Source organism: Amblyomma maculatum, chromosome 5 (assembly GCF_055883805.1).
Source record: "Amblyomma maculatum isolate TAMU_Amacu chromosome 5, ASM5588380v1, whole genome shotgun sequence".
In the NCBI taxonomy this organism is placed as follows: Eukaryota; Metazoa; Arthropoda; class Arachnida; order Ixodida; family Ixodidae; genus Amblyomma; species Amblyomma maculatum.
Genome location: NC_139348.1, coordinates 73,365,802 through 73,392,163, shown reverse-complemented (window position 1 = coordinate 73,392,163; position 26,362 = coordinate 73,365,802). Strand labels below are relative to the sequence as shown.

Below are 26,362 nucleotides of genomic sequence, written 5' to 3'. Positions count from 1 at the left end.
AGTGTTAATTGTCATTTGCCATGTTCAACACAATTCGGTTATTTGTGTGAGGGAACTGTTACATGAGGCTAACAATTTTTGTTTACTTTCACGCCTAGGTGCGCGAGCTGAAAAACACCACCACCAACCCTCTGTTCCTCAACGCCGGGGACTTTTTCCAGGGGACGTTGTGGTACTCCATACTCAAGTATAACATCGTCTCTGCTGTAATGGCCAACATGTCTTATGACTCTGTGGTAAGTATCGTTTACTTTTGAAGCCAGGAGATAAGCAAAGTTCCCAAGCGGAATTCTTCACTACAGATAGGGCTGCGCACACCGTAAACGACGTTTCTTCAGTAACACACAGTGTTTTTATTTTGCTATCCTTTTGAAAAACATTTTGCACCAAGGAAAAACATTAAATGTCACGTAAATGGCCGCGGCGAGGCCTAGCTAGATGTGCCGAGAAGCCTTTAGCTGTCCGATGACTTTTGGAGACCCCAGTGTTCTATTTTCAAAAGCGTCAGCGCAAAGATTGCTGGCAAGTTCTGGAATATAATTTCTGCTCATTAACTGAATGTTCTAAACACGGTTCAGAGCCACATAATGCAATGAATCTAGTGTAACATACTGCCTTTCTTAAAACCTGCACTTATTCTCCGTACTAGCAGACAAATGCACTTCCACGTGTTCGCAGTGTGTGAGGAGAGCAGAAAGCAGCTGGGAGATTTTGCAATAAAAACAAATGAAGCAAACAAAAGAAACTGGAGCGACTTTCGTCGGAAGCAAAAGGAGTTTAATCGCTTATACCGGTCCTTGGAACAATATTTCTATTAACAATTGCCGAGTTTTCGTGCTGCCTATAAGAATAAGCTTTTCTGTAAATAAAAGCAATATTTGGTTCAAATGCAACTTTTTCGGCTGATTAATTGGAGAAGAGAAATATTAAAATGTGAGCAGAAAACACCTGTCAAATCTCTACTCGCTTCTAAGGAGTTATTCTTCGAATACGCAGAAGCTGTGCCTGAGGATATTGCTGTTTCATCCTTGATACTAAAATCGAAATCCTAAACCGATCCGTAAGATGTGTTGTCGGCCTAGTTGGTGCAGTACTTCAGACATCTTATAGTAGCGCGAACAAAAACACACACAGGACAGGGTACAGGACGAGCGCTATCCTGTACCCTGTCCTGTGTGTGTTTTTGTTCGTGCTACTATAAGATGTCTGAAGTACTAAACCGATCTGCTGAATAAGTGAAAACCAAACATTGGCGTATTCGAGGAACATTTTCGCTACCACAAATGAAACTCTAACAGATGTATTTCCGTCATATCCCAGTACGTGCTTGCTGCACGCACTCAACTGAAAAAAATGTATTTTGATAAAAATCATTTTTGTTTTACTTCAATCTCTGGCGTTGAACCGACACTTTCCTGGCTACGAGCAGCAGCGCTTCTCTTCCTGTGATACCTCACAGCCAACCCTTCTCAGAACCACCTGTACTGCGTCTGTTACCGGCGTCCGCAGTTCTGTCTGTTGCAGAAGCGCTGACTCTGCCGATAAAGCTTCGTCCGAAGGTCCTTCTTGTTAAGAAGCTGCTGCAGAGGTAGATACCGAAAGTCAGAAATAAGTCGGTCGCGAGGCATCTCATCGAGGGGAAGCGTTGTTGTGAAGTTTGAGCGAAGCACAATGGTCGATGTAGCTCAGCAAGTGGCACTTGCCAGAGAAGCTAACTCAATGATTGCCTTTGAAGTTTAAGTTCTTTGCTATTTTATTCATTGTGTGAAACAATTCCCAAGGCAGCTAGCTGATCTCCTTTCTAAACTTTCTGGCATCCGGCGGGATTTAGCGGCTTGGCATCAAACTGCTGGGCAGCGCATGGATTAGCTTTATGTAGCCCACCTCAGCCGAAGATTTCGGCGGAAGAAAAACACCGATAGTTCAGTATCTCCGCTAATCGCATGAACTTAGGAACAGCGCCTGTTTCTTCACAGTCACATCTCTGGCCTCGAAATGGAACTTGAGATATTCGAGTCAGGACCCACGTCCTCACTTTCTTAGAACTCGTTTTTCCGAACCTTCACGTTGCTACTAATAGACTTTCAGGTCCCTCTGGCTCGTCGACAGAGTTGTATTGACAGAGAAAGGGTGATACCAGGAATGTAGACCGCGCTGCCTGTAGCTAAGGAAGCGTCGTTCGACCACACTTGAACATACGGCACGAGCAACACTCTGTCGTCGTCAGTGCCAGAAAGACATATAACAGCTAGAAAGCACGAAATATTTACAACTGCCGAAGGTACAGCCAATCTCCCGTTTGCATAAAAGCAGTGCCAATTTATGCACAGTGTAACGAGCGCATCAGTGTGGTTTACGCTATTCTTGGATCTCTTCTGTTGCTCATCGAACACACTGCTTGGTTTGTCTGCTCGAAAGGAATTATGTTATTTTAGAATATACAAAAAAAAATTTTACCTATGGTTCCTCATTAGAACATTAAATGCTTATCGTGTATTTCACAGTGCCTTGGAAATCATGAGTTTGACGATGGACCAGAAGGGCTTGCACCATTTTTGGTCAAAATGAAAGAAGCCGACGTCACCGTTCTGGGGACTAACCTGGACACTAGTGGGGAGCCACTCTTTGCAAACATCACACTCCCGAAATCTAAAGTATACGACTTCAATGGAAATAAAGTTGCTCTGCTGGGTGTCGTCACCACGGAGACCATGACCATCGCTAGGCCAGGTAAGGGCTTGCGGGCGTTTAGAATGGGTATAATTTGTTCCCATAGAACGCAGACCTGAAAATCAAGTAAAATACGCAGAACAAACAAAACATTTAAGTTTCAACATGCTGACTGTAGAAACAACCTCAATAGTAAGCGCGTTGCAGTACATTAACACTTCAAGATATGGTGCCCAGATACAAAAAGCTGGTTACACTATGTATGAACGCCGTAGAGAATCATTAACAGACACCTACAACAATGCAGCAGTGCGGCAGAGTCCACTTTCGCAAATACACCTCATTGTGCAAGGCGTATGCAATGAATTCCGTTGTACTCTCTCCACTAGTGTGTATTCTTTGTAAAATGTCGTTCACATTTTAATACATTAAGTTGAGAGCCAGCACTGCTCATGACAGCGCTCGCCGGTGGAATTAGTGATCACGGCGGAGCATTTTACAGGTGATGTGACAACGTAGTTAGAGGTAAAAGTACTGCTTTAGCCTATTTTTTCTGAGGTTAGTTATAGACGTCCAGATAAACGCGCAAGGCAATTACCTTTGGTTTTTCCCGCATTCTCCTTAAGCGAAACACACGTGGCATGCCGACAAAATTCTGTCCGCGAGGAGAGCTGTAAAAAGAAGGGAGTGTGCGCGAAGGGAAGTCAGTTACTGAATCTGAGATATAGAGCGAGTGTATGTACTGCCGAATGTAATACGGGCAGGCTCAGATCGGCACTTCTTACTCTGTCGTTGCGTGCTCTCTTTATTGTATACTTCACAAGTTTGCATGACCCTATACTGATACGGAAGTCCACATGAAGCCTCTGCGCAGGCAGTACAAGACCAGCCAGAAGTGCAGATTATGCGAAAGAACTCTGAAAAGGTGACTTCGTGACTCGAAATCGGTAGCGTGTGACCGATCATTAAGAAATTATTAATTTTTACACTTTCAAAAGCAAACATAAATAAAGGCCCTCTCTGTTCTCGGTGTACTGCATCGAACACTTCAAATGTAACGACCTGAACATTAGGTTTAGCGACTCATTCATTATATATTTTGTGATGGGTGATAGCCTACATCGTAGGCTGCCTGAAAAAACAACGTCTTTCAAATCACCGTCCGTGATATTGAGGTGTCACTCGTCACCTTGCAATGCCGTCAAATATTAGTGGTGCAACGCACATTTATTTTTGTAACAAAACAAAACGCTAATCATACGCGCTGTGGCAGATTTTGCGAGAACTGAAAACCAAATTTCTCCATCCACGTGGAAAAGAAATGGTAAGGCGCGTAAATATTCTGAACGTTTCGTTTATTATATTTGTTTCCTTTGCGCTGGAAGATGAAATGTTCAAGATTATTGTTGCTTTCTGCGATAAGTTATCTTGAAGCGAAGATATCAGGAGGAGATGCGTTATAGAAATAATAGCTCAGTTTTACAGAAATGTGAATGCAAATAGCCAGCCCTGAATTTAATGTCAATGCATTGAATTTTTTGGCGAAAGCTGCCCTTTGCCGAAAAAGCATAAGCTTACGTGTGGTCTCGGTAAGAAGCTTGATCTATTAAACAATGTCCGGCGTCCAGCTCGCGTTAATTGCCATTATATCGGCAATAATCCACTGGAATTTTAAAGTATCGAAGTATTGTTCTTTCTTTTTTTTTCAGGTGGCATCAAGATCCTGGATGAAGCGAAGAGCATCAACGCCGAGATCAATATTCTTAAAAGTGAAGGCATTAATGTGTTCATTCTCGTGAGCCACGTTGGGTTCGATGTCGACCAACAGCTGGCAAAGGCTTGCCCAGACCTGGACCTCATTGTGGGGGGCCACACCAATACGTTCCTTTACACTGGTAACATCATAAATAATAAATCTTTAAAATTTTTCAGTCCTTGTGCAGCAACGCTTAATAAGCAATTTTACTTCCACTTGTAAGATGCAAGATTTTGCAAATGAGTTTGGCATAAAATGTAGCCGCTGAAAAACAGAAATGGAAATCCCTTAGGCCTGAAATGTTCAGAACTGTTTATTTTAATGGATAAATTAACACAAATTCCACTCACTGGCTTACGGTTGCTGCATGTCACATCATCATTCCTCGATGTTTTAACTAAGTTCGCGTAGCACATTCATTCAAATTAATTTACTTTCTCCTTGTTAATTTTGAACAAAGTGATTGCTTCCCTCACGATCCTGTATCGCTGGCATTGCCAGTTACCGATGCCCACTAAGAATCGTCTGCCGCTCTAAGAAAGAAATAGTCGATTTAGAGTTTATTCAACGCAGTGAAGAGGAATCGGTTCTCAAAGCAGGGTCTAAGCGAAAAATCAGTTACCAGTTCTTGAAATGGCTTGAAATAAATGTTCTGTGTTCTGCACTGGCAAACGTCCAACGTCTTACAGACACAGTCCTTGCAGCCCTCCAAAGGCAGACATGCCTCGTATATTTTTATTAAGCTGGGGTCTTGACCCCATCGTTCGTGGAGCACATTCCGCTCAACCGTTTTGCAAGGCGTAGCATCTTCTGAGCTTGCCTTTAAAAAATCGAGATCCATCACTTTGATTACACAGTTAGAGTTCTTGGAATACGCTACTCTAGTTGAACCACTCTATTGCTTTGCCTGGTTCAGAAAAAATCCAGCATCACTCCGCTGGAGTGTAGGAAGCAGTGCGACGATTTCTTCGATTATACGTGCTAACGGCATTTCGCAAAACAATTCGCTGCAGTCGACGAGCCATCGCAGCGCGTGACATGACAGATGCGCTTTTTAATTGAGATGGACCACAGCTAGGGCAAAGCGTTCGGAAATCTTCAACGCCGACTACAAACACCTCCAGTTCTCTCATTATGGCTCACTTTGCCGAAACCGCCGACACATTCACAGCTTCATATTGAGGCAAGCAGTTCAGGCCTGGCCACTGTTCTGGATCAAATCCAGGGTAGTCAAGGACGTGCCATACCTTAAGCCAGTTGTTTTTTGCCTTGAGCTGAATCTAACTATTTATCAACTGAGGCAGCATGTCTAGCCATTGTGTGGGTGACGTAAAAATTGCGGCGATGCTTTTATAAAAACATTTCAACGTAATCACTAACCATAAAGCACCGCGCTAATATTCGAATCTCAAGGAGCCGTGAACCCCCTTCAGACATGGAGTCTGTGACTCCAGGGCCATGACATAACTGTTATGAACAAGTCTGGACAACAGCTCTCGGATGCTGAATGCTACCAGTGCAGACTTTGTCGCTGAACAACAATGCGGAGACGCGGAACATCGTAATATCAGAGACACTGTTAGCTGTACGTGCACGACTGTTTCGAGAGCCTTCAAGCTCGCTCTTGCTATTTAAATCGTCGCGCTCGCGACGATGTGCTGGTGAAGAAAAGTTTTTTACGCGTGAAATACTCATTCAGTACGTTAAACCAGCGAGTATGAGCGAATAAACATTAAAAGCTTCTCATGATGAACCAAGTCTTGGACATTGAGTCGCCCGTAGATTTGCAAGTCTCCAGAGAAAGTATGGCTGGCCTAGTCTTAATACAGATGTTGTGCACTATATCAGAACATGTTGCGGCTGTCAGCATCGCAAGGTGGCAAGGAAAAACCTAACTGAGGTTTAAAAGCCAACCGGATTATCAGCGGATCCGAGATGCGGAAGTGTGAGCCATCCTCGTACTGAACGTCACACTGACGTAATTCTTGCACTGACATATACAGCGTTATTCAGCACGTCGCCGTCCCCTTCGACCATCACATTATGCGCAGTGGTTATGCTTATGTCAGTGGCGTAGGTCCCTGTGGTAGATATATTTCACTGGCAATTGATTGCTTAAGTGGTCAATGTCTTAAACGGATTGTCAGTAGTTAGTCCCACAATGATATCAGCAAGCCGTGAATATTTGCCGTTTAAAGCTGTCGTCATGCTTCTGTGTCACTCTCGCAGGGAAACCACCAGTGGATGATGTCCCCGAAGGGCCGTATCCTTACATAGAAAATCGAACCGATGGCAGTTATTGCCTTATAGTACAAGATTACCGCTTTGGGAAGTACCTCGGATTTCTTGAAATCTCAATCAACACTGCAGGAGTCATTACCTCATGGTCTGGAAATCCCATCTTGCTCGACCAGGATGTGCCTGAAGGTAAGTTCTTTATCGCTGTTACATTTGTTTGGAGTGCTCAGGTCAATTGTACTCTTTCCTTAATCAAGCGACCTCGTAGCAGTAGCGAATAGTATAAATAATGAGCTTTGCAAATTCAGCTTCAGCCGCATTAGTCATTTCAATAAGTTTTGCAAAAGTAAATGCGGCAAATGTTTGCAAAGGAACGTAAGCGACAAGTTCCAGGTTCCACACGACACTCTGTAAAAGTAAAGCAATTTGGAATCAGTTATGGGTATCTTTCTGGTAGTGTGTTTTTCTGCAAGCATATGTCCCTGACCTAGCAAAATCTGACATGTAAAATACCATCACCATACAGCGTGGCCGTTCTATGTGCGGCAGCAGCAAACTACTCTTCAAGCATTGCATGGCTGTCAAGTTACCGGGCTCATCACTTGCTTTGTCCTGTTCCTATTTATGTCTCCGGTGCAATATGTGCCACTTGTAACTGTGGGGTTGTATATTGTTTCCGGGCGCTGGTAATGCAGCTGATGTTTTAGGCTACAGCGGATCAAAGATAAACCTGAAAGAATGTTATCTGGATGCGTCGATTTATTGCTTTGGTGTGAACCATTGATTCCTCTTTTAAAATGCGTACTTATGCAATTTATATGTCCTACAAGTTATTCTTTCCACCCTGTCTTTTTCACACAGATGCGTTCTATTTTCATTCATTGGCCTATAGTTCGTAGTTAGGTATTTGAAAGCTCCAAATGATAACGGGCATTGGAACGGAAGTGGCAACGTCCTATCAATGTTAGTAATGCCTGACGTCAGTAATGTCCTACGCGCCAGTCTCGTGTGTTTGCACTCCGCCTGAAACATTTGTTGTGTGCGTTGCCGTGCCTCCTAACCAAAGCAGGTCAGTCATTAACAAAGAATCGTATTTACTAAACGGTTGAAATAAACATTGAGATTTGATTTCCCGACAACCTTCACGTATATGAAGAAGACAAATTTTAATTAATAGTCAGTCTACTAGGACATATTTAGTTTGGAGTGTACGCACTAGCCTTTCAATTCCCTCTGCTCCGTTTTTCAGACAAAACTATGCTGGATAATCTGAAGCCATACAAGGAGATAGTGGATGCTGCGGTGAAGGAAGTCGTGGGCTCCACGAAAGTTCTCTTGGAGGCTAACGACAAACTGTGCCGCTACAAGGAGTGCAATTCAGTCAACCTCATGGCTGATTCCTTCCTCGACTACTACGCAAACAGAATCAGCCCTGTGCCTAAAGCGTGGTCTATTGTGAACGCCGCCGTCGTCAACAGCGGCATAGCGAAGAGCTCCATCGAACAGAAGCGTGAGTGCACACTGATCACACAGGGCTGAATGATGCTACGATATAGATTGTCATTATCTGGTGCTACGTCCTAAAGACAGGGCCTCAATGTCTTGCTTCTTCCTTGGACTGCAAAGGCCAAATTGACTTACTACGAAATAAAATCCACATTCAGGAGCATATGTAGCCCAACTGATGGAGGGTGACGATTAAGGCTAGTTGGTTCATTACGGTGCAAAAAGTCAGCGTGAACGACACAGACATAGTAAGAAAGACAAGCACAAATCTGACACTGCCAACTGAGCCTCTGCCTTTAGGATCCAGTAGTTGCCGATTTCTTCCTCACTCTTCTTCTCACGCCAATACATATCGGTAGAAACATAAAACCTAAACATACCACATGATCTCAAGAACAAAAAAAAAAAAAAAACAGAAGCCGCCGGGGTGGCGCAGTGGTTACGGCGCTCGACTACTGTTCCCAAGGATGCGGGATCGAATCCCGGCCTCGGCTGCCGTTTTTCGATGGAGGCGAAAAGCAAGGCGCCCGTGTGCTGTGCGATGTCAATGCACGTTAAAGAATCCCAGGTGGTCGAAATTTCCAGAGTCCACCACTACGGCGTCTCTCATATCCTGAGTCGGTTTGGGACGTTAAACCCCGCAAATCAAACCTAAGCAAACCAGAAGCCGAAAAACAGAGATTCAAGGCCCGTTCACACTTGCGACTCTCGGAGGTTGTGTGAACGTTTTAGTCGAAAAGCGACTGTCATAGATGGTCGAATTGGTCAAATAGCGACAGTCGCCGGCAATTTGAGCACTGCTCGATGTTGCAGCATTGCGACTGCTTGTCGTAAACCGGTAATCAATCAGTGGCTCAGCTGTAATGAGCGTAAGCTGGCTTTACTCCATCTGGTTGATAGTGAAGATAGATAAGTCTGGAAAAGTGACCCGCGGGTCGAATTTGCAAGAATGAACATCGGACGGGCTGCGCGGCTTCTGGTCACATGCGACAACAGGTCGCACATCCTTCGCGACTCGCGAGTGTGAATAGACATTGAGCTAGGAAACCTAAGATAAGGCAATTCGTCTTTCAGGAGCGCGATCGAAGGGGACCTAACACAAATCGTTCCCTTCATATGGATGACGAAAGCTTCCCGAATTTTATTTGCCCTTTCTAAATTAGTTTTTGAAGTCTACGTTTTGAAGCTAGGTCACAGTTAAAAAAATAAATTTTACCAAGAAAATGACGCGCGTGCAGTGCGTGGTAAATCCCTAAACATTAGTGGACACTTTACTCGAATGTGATGATAGCCATACGGATGTCGATAAAAGCGCAGTCACTGTACCTGATGAGGCCCTTGTTGCTTAGAGATAACAATGGTCAGGTTAATAAATCTAAGGGGCCAGTCAGCCAAAAGTGATTTGAAGATTGGTGGATGAAAATCCGAGTGGTAACGTGAGGTTAAGAGTGTAGGAATAAGATTCTATTCAAAGAAGTGACGAAACACTTGACCGATTTATAGCAAAATTCAAGATATATACAAGGAAAGCTGGGCATAATGGTGACTTTAACTAAACCATTTCAAAGTAGATACTCAAACATTCTACGCATTCATTCAAATGCTTGTTCCGGGCAGTGACTTTGATGTTCAAAGGCAGGTCATATATGCAAATGCGCAAGTTTTAGTTTTAAATTACTGTTTAAAGTTTCTCACGGAGTGACAAAATAGCAAGAACTAAGCGTGCTAGAACAAAATGTGGCTTCGAGGAGGATATTCATCTGTGTTCTGCTAATAATCAGTTTTTCATAACGAACCGTATTCTTATATCTGCTGCTAAAGGGTTACAACTATCGCGCTTCCATTCAAACCGCGATTGCGCGCATTCTCTCGTTAAGGAGAGTAGCGTGTTGGGCAGTTGGTTGAGAATTATGTTAAAATAACGGAATGTCTGTTCGTCTCTCTCTATCTGTCCGTATTCTAGCGCTGTTTTAACGTAATCTAGTTAAGGGCTGCGTTGGTATACTGGCGCATTAAGCAGAATCTGCCTCGATATTGCAACTATCAACAAGGCGTCGCCCCGAAGCATCGCGCACACCTGAGGCACTGGGGCATTATCCGGAGAAGTGCCAAAAACGGCACATACCCTCTTTAACAAAAGTAACCAGGCAAAGAAGTTTACCTTTTAACCCTGTTGCACAAAACATAGGACACCCCTTAAGCTCTAAATCAGTGTGAGGTGTAATAAAACCTGTTGTGCTCACGATTCAAAACACTTAGACCTTTAGGGAGGACTTAAGGTCTCCTTCATGACCAAGAAGCAAAACCCTTTGCCTGGTTCCTTTCGGCAAGCATATTGTACGCTTAAGTGTTGTGTTGTCGCGAGGCATGACTGCACAATCAAAAGCATATATCCACCCGCCCACTTGGCATCCTACGAGCAGGTTTCAGTTACGCTGTCGTCAGCTGCGTTGGTTGTGGGAGAAATAACAAATAAAATGCCATTCTTCAGAGAATTTGATTCTTTTTTTTAAATTAATAAACATGAAGTCAGGACGCTCACATTGGCAGGCTTGCAATGTGACAGCGTTCACGATGTTACGGGCGAAAAATTACGGGTGTGCTTCTGCCAGGTTGCAGGCATGATCGGGCTGTAATTGGTTGAATGATTGCGTGACGTCACACAAGCACATGACATGGCCATTTTGTCAGGAACTGCTAACTTGGCCGCCACTTTTCCGACATGAGGGAGATACCAGAATCATCCCTGTTCCAGTACCCTTGCATTCTCAGTCAGAGAGTTACCCCTAGATCATACCGGCACCTTCGCACGGCTTTGTTAAGTGGATAATTATACCTGTGTTGAATGGTGTTACACTTACGAATGTATACTGAAGAGTATCTGCAATATACTATAGGAACAAATTCAGGAATCAGTAATTAGGCGAGTAGCAAGTTATTGCATGCCGACAAGAATAGGCAAGGGGTGTTGGCAAGTGATAACCATTAGCGCTATCGGGTCATAACCGTTAAAGCTGACGTTAATGTGGCCTCACATTTTCCCTTTCCAGAGAACGTCACGCTTGGAGATCTTTTGGGGGCCATGCCTTACGACAGCGACCTTATGCTCATGAACATAAGTGGGGCTCATCTTTGGAAGATGTTTGAGTACAGCGTTGCAAACTTCTCGTGGCTGCCGGACTTGAATGGAAAATTCTTGCAAGTCTCGGGTAAGCTCCCCCATAAGAATCTTTTCAAAGCGCAAAGCATTTACCTTGGGCGATTTTAGCCCAACTGAACAAAAAACTGCTTCGTATGTAGGACTACCAAGGCACACCCCCCGTAGCATTCATAGCACACGCTATTGTTTCATGAGTTGAAAATTTGCATTGCTAAAGGAGATTTTACTGAAAGGTTTCAATAGAATAGTCATCTAATGAATTTTTCTGTGTTTATCAGGAGCCGACGAGTATCCTCCTTAGCTAGATAACGTTGTCACTGTAAGTGGAAAACAAAACAGTAATCTGCAACGATAGTATCTGTACTTCGCCCACTTCTCTACCTTTCCTTCAAGATGATATCACCTTACCGCTTCAGTCAAGTCTTTGTTTAAGCATGACCTGCTTTTAACTCCCATTCTCAACGAACCTGGGCGAGCATCGTCCGTTAACCGCGGCGAAATTCCAATGCAACTTAAAAATGAACACGAAGCTCCCAAGAATCCGAAGCGTTTTTTTTTTTTGTGAATGTTATGCAGCAAAAAAAATAACATTTTGTCGCTCACAGGAGAATTAAAATAAGTTGCACTGGGCAGCTTCGTTTCGAGATGCACCCGTCGGGGCTCGCAGAAGTCGTTGCGGCCAGCACCATAGTGTTCAAGTAGTTTGCTTTTATTCCACATGTATGCGGTACGCAAGTTTGTATTTGTAAACTTAAACTTCATGCTTTCAGAGCTGCAAAAAAGCTTAACGAAATCATCACAAACGCGGCACGGGTTCTCCTCCGCGTAGGTGAGCCGTAACTTTTCGCGATACCTTCATTTTTCACCCAAACGGAAATCACCGGAACCACTTAGAATGACCCCTTTCGTGAATAGTAGGTGGGCTTCACCTCGTTCATAAATCCACTACAAAAGGTGGAAAATCCCACGTTTAAAATGTTAGATTCTGGCCTAATTTGTGAGAGTTGTGCAGGACATTATCTTCACGTTTTCCTTCACAGCAATACCTGCGCCTGGTGGTGACCCGCTATGGCAAGGGCAGCATTCCACGTGGGACAGCCGGCTTAACGAATCAAAAAGGGGTGCATTTACAAGTGCCAGCCGTCAATATCGCCGCTGTGATTTCTGCCACATAAACACAAATAACTACGGCAGACCAGAACAGTATAATTTATATGACTGGCACTTAGTATATGCAGAATAGAAAATCGCCTACCGGTTAAAACTTAATGGTTTTTTCTACATTCCCAAATGTGGCGCCGTTTTCCGATAAGGATTTTTATTCGTTCCCTTCTGCGGCAAAGCTGAGGGCGCGGCAGAACGTGCAAGGGAGAAATGCGAGTGTGAGTGAGTGAGTGAAAAACTTTATTAAGCTATAGATTGGCTTGTCTTCCGCGGTCTTCAGATGGCTTCGTCCATCTTCTAAGACAAAGGTCGGTTGCCCTTAGTCCAGGGCTCCGCTGGATGCTGCTGCCAGTTGTGCTCGCCAAATCAGACCTTCTTGGTCGACTCGGCGATCGCTGGAGAGCACTCCCTCCCATTGCTCCGCACTCGGGCTTCTTATAACGGGTACCACGCTTATCCTCTGGCATGCCCACGTTATGTGGTACAGCGTGGGTGGTTCTTGGCACCAAGGGCATTTACTGTGTGGGATACATTTTGTTGAGTATGTGTGGGTTCGAGTACGAGCCCGTTTGTAGCTGCCTCCACGCGACTGAGTCCTCTCTGCTAAGGGAGTTGTGTGGTGGTGGGTACCGCTTTCTGCAGCCCTTGTAATAGTTTAGCATCGCCGAATAATCTTGGGGTACAGGTTCGTTCCCCTCGAGGTCGCCTACGTTGGATGCTCGGTAATAAGTGTGCCCTCGAGCTATCCTGTCTGCCTCTTGGTTCCCTGTTACTCCCGCGTGTGCCGGCGTCTATACTATCGTATGCTTGATTGGTTTTTCGTTTGGTTGTCGTGTTATATGTGGCCCCCAGAGCGGAGTATGCGGAGCGCTCTGTGCCCGATTCTGCCGCGATGATAGTTGCGGCATGCTGTTTGTGAGTCTGTAAGGATTGTTAGAGACCGTTTAGAGCGATAGCCCTCCGCGGCCGCTAGAGCAACGGCCACTTCCTCAGCCTCGACTATCGTACAGTCTTGTAGTGATGCGCTGGTGATCTCGCGTAGCGTCGAGTCAATCACTGTTGTTACCACATCGCTGTTGTGCTGCCACGCTGTTCTGGTGTATGTTGGCTGCGTCCACGTATAAATTCTTTTCTCTGGGTGCTAACGTCTTCTGTAGGTATTCAGCCCTTGCCTCTCTGCGTGCTTTGTGTAGTTTGGGATCCATGTTCCTGATATGGGCCTTACTTTTAGTGCGTGGCGATATTTGTCCGGGATTGTTAGTGTCCTCTGTATCTCTTGAATTTCATCGGCGCGGCCCAGTTTCTTAAGCAGCTCCCTGCCAGGTGGGGTCTGCTGTAGTCTGCGCACTTGGGAGACTAGTTGTGCCTCTCTCAATTCATCGAAAGTGTTGTGTAATGCTTAGGGCTAGGAGCTTTACGGTTGAAGTGCTGTGAGGAAGGTGGAGTGCGGTTTTGCAGGCTTTGCGTAGAATCACGTCCGCCTGTTGTACCTCACTATTGATGGGGTTGTAGTAAGGGAGGCTGTATGCCACTCGGCTGACTACCAGGCTTCTAACCAGCTTGAGTGTGTCCTCCTCTCGTATGCCATGACGTCTGCGTGAGATGTGCGTGATCATGCGGGTCACTTGTAGAGTGGATGCCTTGAGTAGGGCGAGGGTGTGGGTACAACGTTGGTTTGACTGTATCCACATCCCCAAAATTCTGATGGGTGCTTTTTCTGGTATCGACTTCCCCTCGAGGTAGACGTTTAGCTTTAAGTCGTCGCTAGTGGGGACTGCGGTTGTGTCTTCCTCTCCAAACCCTTAAGAGCTCGGATTTCTCGGTGGAGCATGCTAGCCCTCTTGCTCTGACGTAGTTCTCTACGCAGGTGGCTGCCTTTTGTAATTTCTCTTCTTTCTCTCCGAGCGAGCCTGTGTTGTCCCAGATGGTGATGTCGTCGGCACACATGGCATGGTGCATGCCTTTGATTTCTTTCAACTGTTTTGCCAAGCCAATCATGGCTATGTTGAGCGTAGGAGAGATGACCGATCCTTGAGGTGTTCCTTTTGTTTGGCGTAAGGAATTTGTCTGATCTGAGGTCCCCCAGGCCAATTGTTGCCGTTCTGTTTGACAGGAAGGCTTTGACGTAGCCGTAGACTCTCCTCCCGCAGTTCAGGTCGTTCATATATGCCCATAAGGATAGCCTCGTGACTGACATTGTCAAAAGCTCCCTTGATGTCCAATGCAATTATTATGTTCTCTCTGCTCTTGGGGACGTTCCCGAGTACTTCTTCTTTGATTTTAAGTAGTACATCCTCTGTCGATAGTTTTACTCTGAAACCGAACATGCTGTGGGGATACAGTTCGTTGTCCTCCATGTACTGTTGTAGTCTCAGCGTTACTACTCGTTCGTACAGTTTCCCAAGGCACGATGTGAGCGAGATCGGTCTGAGGTTCTCAATTTGTAGTTTCTTGCCCGGTTTAGGAATCATGACTACTTCCGCATGATTCCACTCCTCGGGGACCGTCTCCGCTTCCCAGTGTTTCTTGAGAAAGTCCGTTAATTCAGCGACTCGGTCATCACTGAGGTTGCGGATGATTGCGTTATTGATCTTGTCCGCACCTGCGGCCGTGTTTCTGGTTGTGTTGAAAGCATGAGCGTTGCTGCTGCTGTTGCCATACTACATGCATCGCCGTTTCGTTTTAAGGCGAAAGACTTTCTAGGCTCATAGAACAAAATCCCGTGCGCGGGAAGTGTGCGCAAGAGTTGTCATATTCCGCAAGATGCGCTCTTGTCTAGCGTTCCTCAGATCTGCGATCCCACACTTCAACGTTCTCCAAGGAGCGCCCCGTGAAAGGAGTGATGGTGTATCGTCCAAACGCGCACTTGTCGGAGAAATTGTGACAGATACTGCGCCTTTCCATTCCTGTAAATCAATTATAATTAGTTTCGTTTGGTTTGTGCGGTTTAACGTCCCAAAGCGACTGAGGCTATGAGAGACGCCGTAGTGGAGGACTCCGGAAATTTCGACCACCTGGGGTTCTTTAACGTGCACTGACATCGCACAGCACACGGACTCCTTGCTTTTCGCCTCCCTCGAAAAGCGGCCGCCGAGGCCGGGATTTGATCCCGCGTCCTTGGGAACAGTAGTCGAGCGCCGTGACCACTGCGCCACCCTGGCAGGGCAAACCAATTATAAATCTATGCAGTACTGCAGCACTGCAACGAACGCCGATAAAAGGCAAACAATAAGAGGCAAATGATAGGAGAGGAATGCTGGGCTTTCGTTCTTCTCCTCTTCAGAGACATCTGAGAGACCCTCTAATTTTTCGTTTCTAATTCTTTACGTGCTATTTTTATTTTATTTTATTTTTTACCGTTTGGTTTTTGTTGCTGAACGCCCTCCAGAGACACGGAGAAATATGGACTGGTTTGTAGGAAGTCGGCATAGAGTAAGGGTTAGCATGCTCGGCTTGGACGCAGAAAGATGAGTCCTGGCATGAACGAGATTTTGTTTCTTATTAATAATTGGCAGCTGCTGAGTACACGCCGGCTTGACATCCACGCAACTGATGAGGAGGAATGCGTTAGTATCAAAAGATGCCGGCTATGGCATACTGAATAAGATCACTCCACACAGACGAAGTAGGACATCAAAAACCCCCATGCCGTTCACACGTGCGAAGTTTCCATTAGAAGCGCGATAGCGGTGATACCTTTTTACGATATGTTTTACTTGCTGTGCAAAAAAGATTTGTTTTTTTTGGATGCACTTCGGGCCAGGAGCTCGGTATTTGCATCTGCTCGGCGAATATTTTCACTCTGCCACAAATGTGGTGTTGCGTCCTCTGAAGGATCTCACCGTTGTCTTTAGTCGGCAGCATTGTCGCACAATCATGCCTTTTCGTCGTTGTTGGTGTCGACGTCTTCGCCGGCGCAGTGTGATTAGCTGGTCTGACAACGGCTGCGGTCATCTGTGTCCACGTCGCGGTCGCGTCAGCCTAGTAGAAACTGGCCTTAATGGTCCCCACGCTATGCACTGAAAATTCGCTTAAGCTCTCTTTGATCAATTCGTTTTGCGCGGCAAATGCTCGGTGCAGTGATGAAACAGCAAAGTGAGCGAGATATTGAGCCTACTGCCCAGTATGACTACGAGAGATGGCTAGACACGGGTGATTGCAAAAACATATAAGCGACGAAGGACGCAGTGAGCACTGTCCACCTTTGAACCCTGGCTGATATCGAAAGCTCCTTAGCTGCAAAAGCACCCGTATGCAATACCCAGCAGGAAAAAAATAAGAACCAGAAGGCATCGACTCCTGCCCCATTCCGAATGAGTCGTTCTAGGTGCGGTATGCCTTTCATCCAATGCATGGCAAGGCGCGTTAAATACCCCAGGATCTGATATCCGGCGACCATCATACAACGACATTCATGGGCTGATGTTAAACCTCATGATCGAAAACAAACCACTGCATAATTACGTTTACATTCGATTGTGAGAAAGATTAGAATTTCTCTTCTTTTCCGTTGCAGTATTTATTAGCAGAACCCTCTAACTACACTCTGTGCGTAATGTGAGAGACATAGTATACTATTAATCGCGTATGATGCTGAAAGTTCTGCTCCAAGGAGACCCTCCATTCAATGTCGTCGTGGTTAATGTCATTTGACATGGGTAGGCTGCAGTGGTTTCTCAGTGGTTAGCAACCTCGACTACTGAGGAGAGCGGAGTTTGATCCTAGCAGCAGCGGCAGCGTTTCGATGGCGGCGAAACGCCAGACACCCTTGCGTGCTGTGCGATGTCTTTGAACTCTAAGAATCTTCAGGTGGACTAGTTATCCTAGGCCTTCACCTCGAAATATTAATTATGGCATGTGTCGCTTTGGGAAGCTAAAACCCATAATCTAACCAACTCAACCGTTGTTCGTCAGGCAGCTGCCTACGATCCTGTCGCTACCATGCCTCCACGGGTGGACGAAAAACGAACGCACGCGTTCGTTGCACGTCAAGCAGCTGTCTGTGGTCCTATTGACCCGACACCGGTGGTTAGCCACATCAGTCCGTATGACGCATCGGCTCAAGCTGTGGTGCCTGTTCCACGCCCTCGCAAGTCGGACGTGTGGCGTACGCGGGACCGCAGGCCAACATGCTACCACTGCGGGGAGGCCGGTCACCTTTACCGTGCATGCACGTATCGCCGAGTGGGACTTCGCGGCTTCGGACCCGATGCGCCCTGTCCACGGAACGGTGAACGGCCGCTAGAAACTGAAGCTCATCTGTCGGCCCGTCAGAGGCCTGGGAGATACAGGCGCTATGACTCAGAATCGTCATCTCTGCTGCGTTACCGTTCCCCAAGCCCTTGCAGAGACGCCAGCAATACTCAGCGGCGTTCTCCCAGTCCACACCGGTAAAACTAATTCCAGCGGCCTCCGGAGGCAGGGCCGCTGCTGTCGGAAAAATTGAAGATCCTCCGCCGCCGACACACTGATACGCTGATTTCTCACAGGGGCAGGGTAGCGACAGCATCCGACGCGCTACTTCTGATTTGTGCATGACACTTGACGGAACTGACACGATCGCTTTACTTGACACCGGTGCAGACTATTCAGTGATGAACCACGTCCTCGCCCATGAATTGAGCAAAGTTGTGACGCCATCGTTGGCCCCTGCATTCGCAGGGCTGGAGGTCACCTCATTAACCCGGCCGGAAGGTGCACAGTCCGAATTGGCATCCGCGGTGTCATCTACGTCGGGGAATTCGTTGTTTTGCGCGAATGTTCGAGCGATTTGATTCTGGGGCTCGACTTTCTGCAGGCAAACGGTGCTGTGATCGACCTACACGAGGCACGAGTAACATTCTCGACCAAACGGGCAGTGGCACGCTTTCAGGCAATTCAGAAATTAGTCCACCAGTACGAAGGAACAGACGAAGAACTGCTAGAAGCAGTCCGCATCAAAAGCTACGGAAAGGACAGCCCCCAGGGCTACGACGGGGAGTACCAAGGGGCGGTCAATCCTGCGATGGACAGGACGATCACGAGAGAAGAAGTCCAGGTGGCGATAAGCGTGACAAGACGAAATACAGCAGCCGGCGCAGACAAGATCAAGAACGTCTTGATTCGCAACCTCAGCGACAAGGCAATCGACCAGTTCACGGTGTACCTGAACATGCTGTGGGCAGAGGGGATGGTCCCGAAGGAGTGGAAGCACGCTGTCGTGGTTATAATACCCAAACCCGGCATAAAGCTTCAGATAGAGAACCTGAGACCCATTTCCCTCACGTCGTGCCTTGGCAAATTGTACCAGATAATCGTCACCAGGCGAATCCAACAATATCTAGAGGACGAGGAGCAGTACCCGCACAGCATGTTCGGCTTCCGGGCGAACCTGTCAAGCCAAGACGTCCTACTGCAGATCAAGGAAGAAATCATAGGCACGGTACCCAGAACTGGCAAAAACATTATCATGGCCCTGGACATCAAAGGGGCCTTCGACAATGTTAGCCACGAAGCCATCATGGAAGGCCTAAACAACGTCAATTTAGGAAGGAGGACCCACGACTACGTAAGATCCTTCCTATCAGAACGCACAGCGACAGTGGGAGACCTGCGAAGCGACACTTTCACTACCCCACGAAAGGGCACGCCACAAGGATCCGTAATCTCACAAGTGCTCTTCAATATTGCGATGATCGGACTGGCCAGAAAACTCAGCAAGATCGATAGCATCCAGCACGCAATGTACGCCGACGACATTACGGTCTGGACGAATCGAGGCTCGGTAGGACAAAAGCAAGAGAGACTGCAGGAAGCAGCAACATGTGTAGAAGAGTACGTGAGAGAAAGGGGCCTAACCTGTTCCACGGAGAAGTCGGAACTTCTTAGGGTAGGCTCCAACCCCACCAAGGAGGACCTGACAGTAAGGTTAGAAGGCTGAAATATACCGGAAAGGGACATGATACGCATCCTAGGCATGTGGATCCAAGGAAGCAGAAGATGTACCCACAGAATCAGTCTACTCAAGACGTCAACAGAACAAGTAAGCCGCATGATAAAGAGGGTATCGCAGTACAGAAGCGGGATGAAGGAAAGCGACACGATCAAGCTCGTCAAAAGCCTGATAGTCAGCAGAGTCACGTACTCGTTGCCATACCACCGCATGACCAAGAAAGACAAAGAACAGACGGAGGCGCTGCTAAGAATAGCATACAAGACGGCACTCCACCTACCAAGAAACACACCAAATGAAACGCTGCTACAAATGGGCCTAAACAACACATTAGAAGAACTAACGGAGGCCCAGCTAAGTGCGCAAATAGTCAGGCTCCAACAGACAGTCACCGGCCGCAAGCTCCTAGAGAGATTAGGCACGACGTTGAAGGGATCGTAGATAGAACAGCCACCATTTCAGACGAGGTCCGTCAAACACTGGATGTCAGCCCCCTGCCGAGAAACATAAATCCCAACCTCCACGCCGCTAGAAGACAGGCCAGGGCAGACTATGTGCAGCGGAACCTAGCCACAATGGAAAATACAGTATACACAGACGCGGCCCTATACCCATGGGACCGCAGGACCAGAAAGTTCAGAGTCGCGGCAGCAGTGGTAGACCACATGGGGGAACCAATCAGCAGTGCGACGTTAAGAAACTGTACGGTAACGGAGGGGGAGGAGGCTGCCGTAGCTCTAGCGGCAGCCGTAGGTTACCGTAGGAACAAGTCTCTGATAATCCTAACAGACTCCAAAGCAGCATGCAGGAACTATATGCGGGGAAAAATAAGCAAAGAAGCGCTGAGCATCCTCCTCGAAGCAAGGCTTCCAAATGAGACCTTAAGACACAGGATTTTTTGGATACCAGCACACACCGGGATAGAGGGTAACTCGAGAATAGACAGCCTAGTTCGCGAGATCACGAACCGAGCAGGGCAGTCAGAAGCCCTGGAGGACCCCATAACGGTGGAACCAACGTATACAGAAATACTAAACTGTCAAAGAGGGCGGAGATTCAAATACCCACCACCCCACACATCATTAACACAGCACGAGGCGGTCTGCTGGCGGAGACTGCAAGCAGGGACTTTCCACAATCTATACATACTACACAAGATGTTCCCTACACAATGCAGGAACACATGTCCGTGGAGCGGGGCAACCCCCACACTATACCACATCACATGGGAATGCGAACGAAACAGAGCCTTCCACAAACTAAATAACCCGAGTGCGGAACAATGGGAGGGTCTGCTGACCAGCAGCGAGCTCACGGCCCAAAGGGCACTGGTGCGGCACGCCTGCGAAGCAGCAAGACACAGCGGTGCCCTGGAATGGGGGCGCCGACTTTGTGAAGAGGCCGAAGATATGAAGACATCGGCCCGCCGCTAAAACCAGAAATTTTTAGAGCAATAAATGTTTTTTCTCTCTCTCTCCTTGTTGTGCCCTCCGAGTTGCGCCGAGATATATTGAGTGCCTGTCATGATGAACCCACCATCGGCCACCTGGGGGTGAGCCGTACACTTGCACGAATTCGTCAAAAGTATTATTGGCCCAGGTTACTCCCATCGGTGCGGGCCTATGTACGCTCATGTCGTGACTGCCAACGTCGCAGGTCTCCGCCATTGAAATCCGCTGGATTTCTTCAGCCTATTGCTCCGCCGAAGACCCCCTTCCGTCAAGTGGGCATGGATCTTCTCGGTCCTTTTCCGAAGTCCTCGTCTGGCAACCGTTGGGTAGTCGTCGCGACAGACTACCTAACACGGTACGCAGAGACCGCGTCCCTTGTTAAAGGTACTGCAGCTGAAGTTGCTCAATTTTGTTCATAACATTGTCCTACGTCATGGCGCCCCCGCCGTGGTAATCACTGACCGTGGAACAGCTTTTACGGATCACCTAATCCGGTTGGTCATGACTCTGACTCACACTAGCCATCGACGTGCGACGGCGATCACCCTCAGACCAACGGGCTGGTGGAGCGCCTCAATCGCACCCTCACCGACATGATTTCTATGGTATGTTGACGCAGAGCATCGCACCTGGGATGTGATTTTGCCCTATATAACTTTCGCGTACAATACCGCCACTCAAGAGACGACGCGACTGACCCTGTTCCAACTTGTCTTCGGTCGCCAAGTGAGCCAAGGTCGCCGTTGGATGCCATGATCCCAGTTGGTCCTTCTTGAGGCTCTGACGCCTAACTTGACGCCGACATCTTTGTTCAGCGTGCTGAGGAAGCGCGGCAATCAGCACGCCTCAGAATCCACCGACAACAGGCGAATGACGCTGCTCGGTATAACCTCAGCCGAAGAATCGTCACTTACGAGCCGGGCGACTTCGTCTGGGTGTTGACACCTGTTCGCCATCGCGGCCTATCTGAAAAGTTACTACGCCGATACTTGGGCCCTTACGAGATTGTTCGCGTATCAGTGACGTCACTTACGCCGTTGTTCCCGTAGCTTCAGCTCCATCCTGAAGGCCACAGCGTCCTGAAGTCGTGCACGTGGTTCGGCTGAAGCCCTATCATGATCGTGCATGACTGAACTTTTCGTCAACGCCGCTGGGTCCTTGTGACACTTTTGTGCACCCGTTCGCTAACTTCTTCCTAGTAGCACCGCGTCGCATCGAGTCGATGCTACAGAGGAGGGGGGCAGTGATACAAGCTATAGTCGACGACGAAGCGGAGACAATCAGTGGCTAGTTGGCGTAGACGATGAAGTGGTTGCTGGTTGGCGTAAGCGACGAAGTTGGTTGCCTGGAACCGCGCTCACACCGCTGCTCGGACCGCTCTCGGACTTCGGCAGTCTTCTAGGCTCAGGGCGTTGCCTGGACGTTTGGCGCTATACCCGTTACAATACATACATACATACATACATACATACATACATACATACATACATACATACATACATACATACATACATACATACATACATACATACATACATACATACATACATACATACATACATACATACATACATACATACATACATACATACATACATACATACATACATACATACATACATACATACATACATACATACATACATACATACATACATACATACATACATACATACATACATACATACGATAACCTCTAAAATTCCTTGTCTGAATATATCGCAAAAGTGATTGAATAACTGAGCTCAGATTTTGCAAAAGGAGTATCGTAATTGTCATTCAGGTAGAACAAGAGGAAGAAGATGATTTACACATTATGAAGGAGCCCTGAACAAGGATAAGTGGTATACGCCTCAGTTCGCAGGTCGAGGAAACATTTCGACAAGCGGACTTGTCTTCGTCTTGGCAAAGCGATCATCACTGGCAGGGGTTTAAATACGCTTTTGCTTCCGAAAAAGAAAAGCCGGTGAGGGGAAAGTGGGTGAGAAGAAAGTGGATGAAGGATTGAGGAGAGAGGGATGGGTGAAAAGAAAGTAGGTCATGAAGTGGGAAAAAAAAGGTTTCGTCAGTGTGTATTTCTCAGCCTGGAACCAGGGATCCTGTGGCCTGCGAAAGACGTAAAAACGGCAGTACCAGGAAAAAACTACAATACCAGGTAGGTGATTAGTCACCACCTAAAGAGGTTTGGTGCAGGTACACTTTACAAAAGAACGGGCTTTGCAAAGCGCCCTGATAAGGAATATACCTAAGGGGGACAATTATTAAAGCTTTCTGCAAAAGTGCGAGTGGGAGAGAAGTACTGACAAATAATAATAACCGCACAGTGCACCACAACTGACAAAAAAAAAAGTTAGAGGACAAACTCAAGTAACAAGTGATAAAGAGAGAATGTGTTTGAGAAACGTGTGCAGCCTATGCTATTGCGGGGCGGAATATAGTGTATATTTGTTGTGAATAAACTGTACAATTAACGCTATGTGGTATTGTTTTCCCGAATAGTTATGATGCAGAGGGGAATATATTTAAGGGATTGTAACGTTTCGTTAGAGATACACATTCCTGCTGTTCTAACGCTCTAAATTTATTAATTAGATGTGCCTCTGTATTGTCTGTCCCTTGCAGATTTAAAGACTGACCGGAGAATATAAAATTTTTCTTGGAATATATGGTCTTTGTAATTGAAATGCTGGGAAACTGCTTTCGGGAGGTTTTTGCCTGTGTCTGCCCGATGTCCATTAAGCCTTATGTTTATTGGTTGCCCTGTCTCTCCGATGTACTGTTTATGACAGAAGGAGCATTCTAGAAGGTAGATAACGTTTTCAGATGTGCAGTTAAAGCCTGATTTTATGTGAAAAGGGAAACTGTGTGCATTACTTTTAACCGTGGTGTCTTTTTGTATATGACTGGACGTCTTACAGCTAGGTCGAGAGCAAGGGAGTGGTTGTGTTCGATGCTTGATGTCGAGTTTAGTATGTACTAGAATATCTCTGAGGTTCGCGTTACGTGTGTATGTTACCCTTGGTATCTCCGAAAATATTTTTCTTTCAGGCGTTCATTAACCGTTAGCATGGAATGGTTTTTCCGCAGAATATTGTTTATGTTTGGAAGGGCATCGGAGTGTTTGCTTACAAAAGAAGACTGGCGTTCAGTGTTGGCCTATGATCGTTTCGTGAGCACATCGTTGCGGTTTAATGTGCTTACTTTTTCGAGTGCCATATTAAGGGAGTTACCGGTGTAGTTCCTCTGGATTAGTGTTGCTTTCAATGAATGTAGTCTGTTTAGTTATTCATTATCATCGCTACATATTCTTCTAAACCGCGTCGCCTGTCCTACAAATATTTCTTGCTTACAATGTCTGGGATGATGACTCGTAAAATCTGGGAATTATTGCTTATCCGTTGGCTTTCTGTACAAGGACGTTTTAAGCTTTCAATTTCCCACTGACATCGTGGGGTCGAGAAAATCGACTTTTAATTGCGACGACTGACAAGTGAATTTAATTTTAGTGTAAGGATTATTAAGATGCGAGACGAACGACTGGAGGGATTGTTATCTATGCTGCCATATCATGAACGTATCGTCAATATAGCGAAGGTATATAAGTGGCTCATCCGAAAATGAATTTAGTATGTTGAATTCTAGATCCCCCATGAACATATTCGCGTAAGTCGGCGCGAATGCCGTACCCATGTTGGTTCCAAATATTTGCAAATAATAGGATGAATCGAACTCAAAATAATTTAAAGTTAGGGCTAGTTTAAGGAGCGAGAGGTAAACTTCAGAGGCATGCGGATGACGGTTGTTGATTAATACTTGAGAGAGGGCGTCGATAGCTTCATCGATAGAAAATTGTCATTACAATTTTTACTCTCGTCTTTTTTTCCACCAGGTGCACGTGTAGTGTACAACTTCAGCCTCCCTAGTGGTTGCCGGATCGTGTCGCTCAAGGTTTTGTGCGCCAACTGCAGCGTTCCCGTGTACGAGGACGTCGACGAGAACAAGACCTATAGCATCGTGACCACCACGTTCATCGCAAACGGAGGGGACGGATTCATGTTCGACAAATCTGTGACTAAGCGCACGGAAGGTATATTGGTTTTTCAGCCTTGTTTTCTTGAAACATTAGTTCCTGGAATTTTGATATAAGTGGTTGTCCTCACTAATGAACACCATTAGCGAATTTCCACATATGTTATCCACATCCGCGGTACCACAACCGGTTTCTGCCTTGCTTTCTTTGCACATCCGCGTAGCGCTTTATGAAGGTTAGGCCTAATTACTGGGAACCCTTAGGCTCATATTAAGTTAGAAATAAGATAATGATGAGTGCAGAGGCATACGGCTCTACCGTGGATAGCTACGCGCACAGCCCCTTGTCCCACTCACCCGCGAACCTTTCACGCACTGCAGCTTGGCACTAAAATAATCCTGATGAATACAGGGCATTGCACTCAGTCTTGAAGTAGTCAGCATCAATTCGAAGCTATTTACAAGAGTCTGTAAATCTTCCTGATTATCCGCTCATAGCGCAGCTTCATTGCAGTCATGGCACCATACGGTGGCTCGGCGCGGAACTTGATGTAAACAGTAAAGAAGGCTGAATGTAGTGGTCGTGTAGGGAAGAAGCTTCTCTGTGCCGCTCGAGCGGTGCTGGGGACAGGTGCTATTCTTTGGCCGAGGTACTTGCAAGCGCTTGCAAAGTCAAAGTTTGCAAACGCAAACGCCTGCGGAGCATGCATCGCAGCATTAAAGAAACCTGAGGTGATTGTCATACCATATACTAAATGAGCCTCGTTGGAGAGGAAATCGAGCGTCTTCCGATATTGTCAGTCATGTCCATGAGGCTACGTCACATGGCCGAACACTGACTGGGGCAACACTATACCCAGCGGGCGAGTCAGTAATAGCTGGCGGTGATCACGGGCTACGTGATGTCATGAGATTATGTGTCGTCGCTAATGTCACGTGCATGACCATACGCAAAGGCGGGCTTGTCGTACCCTGGCAGCTCATCCTGGTTGTTCGCACACGTATCTTGACAGCTGTGCGTATTAGGTTGAAATCGAGGCCAAAATAAGGACACTGTGGAAGAAAATTCCCACACTCGCAGAGGGTGACTACGGAACTATGTCGCTCGATAAGGTGCCAGCGCCTGCACAGGTTTAAAACATGCGAAGAGCAGCAGTGACTGAGAAGGAGAGGCAGACTAACTCTTGACACATTATTGTTGCCACGTCTTGTATAACTGCGCTCTCAACGTTTCTTAGCACGACAAAAACATGACGAGAAAATACACTCCCTCGCGGATGCAAGTACACGTAAGGCAAAAAATATTTACCATAACGGCGTAGCCAATTCTAGAAACTGAATTTCACTGCAAGGTTCCGCTTGAAACAAATAAGGGGAAACAGCTAAGCTTCGCCTTTAAAGGGACACTAAAGACACCCAAAAATGCTATGAAAATCTAATAAACTAAATTTGGTGAC

General features: G+C 46.6%; 1 protein-coding gene across 1 annotated transcript in view; it reads left to right on the top strand.

The window, feature by feature from the left end:
• LOC146188505 (snake venom 5'-nucleotidase-like) overlaps nucleotides 1-26,362 on the top strand; it is a 65,802-nt gene that overhangs the window by 26,877 nt on the left and 12,563 nt on the right. The window contains exons 3-9 of the mRNA XM_084605063.1: nucleotides 99-236; nucleotides 2,505-2,730; nucleotides 4,380-4,565; nucleotides 6,656-6,853; nucleotides 7,914-8,174; nucleotides 11,221-11,379; nucleotides 24,766-24,963. Of these exons, the coding sequence (XP_084461189.1) occupies nucleotides 99-236; nucleotides 2,505-2,730; nucleotides 4,380-4,565; nucleotides 6,656-6,853; nucleotides 7,914-8,174; nucleotides 11,221-11,379; nucleotides 24,766-24,963 (1,366 nt within the window). The remainder of the gene's footprint in view (nucleotides 1-98; nucleotides 237-2,504; nucleotides 2,731-4,379; nucleotides 4,566-6,655; nucleotides 6,854-7,913; nucleotides 8,175-11,220; nucleotides 11,380-24,765; nucleotides 24,964-26,362) is intronic.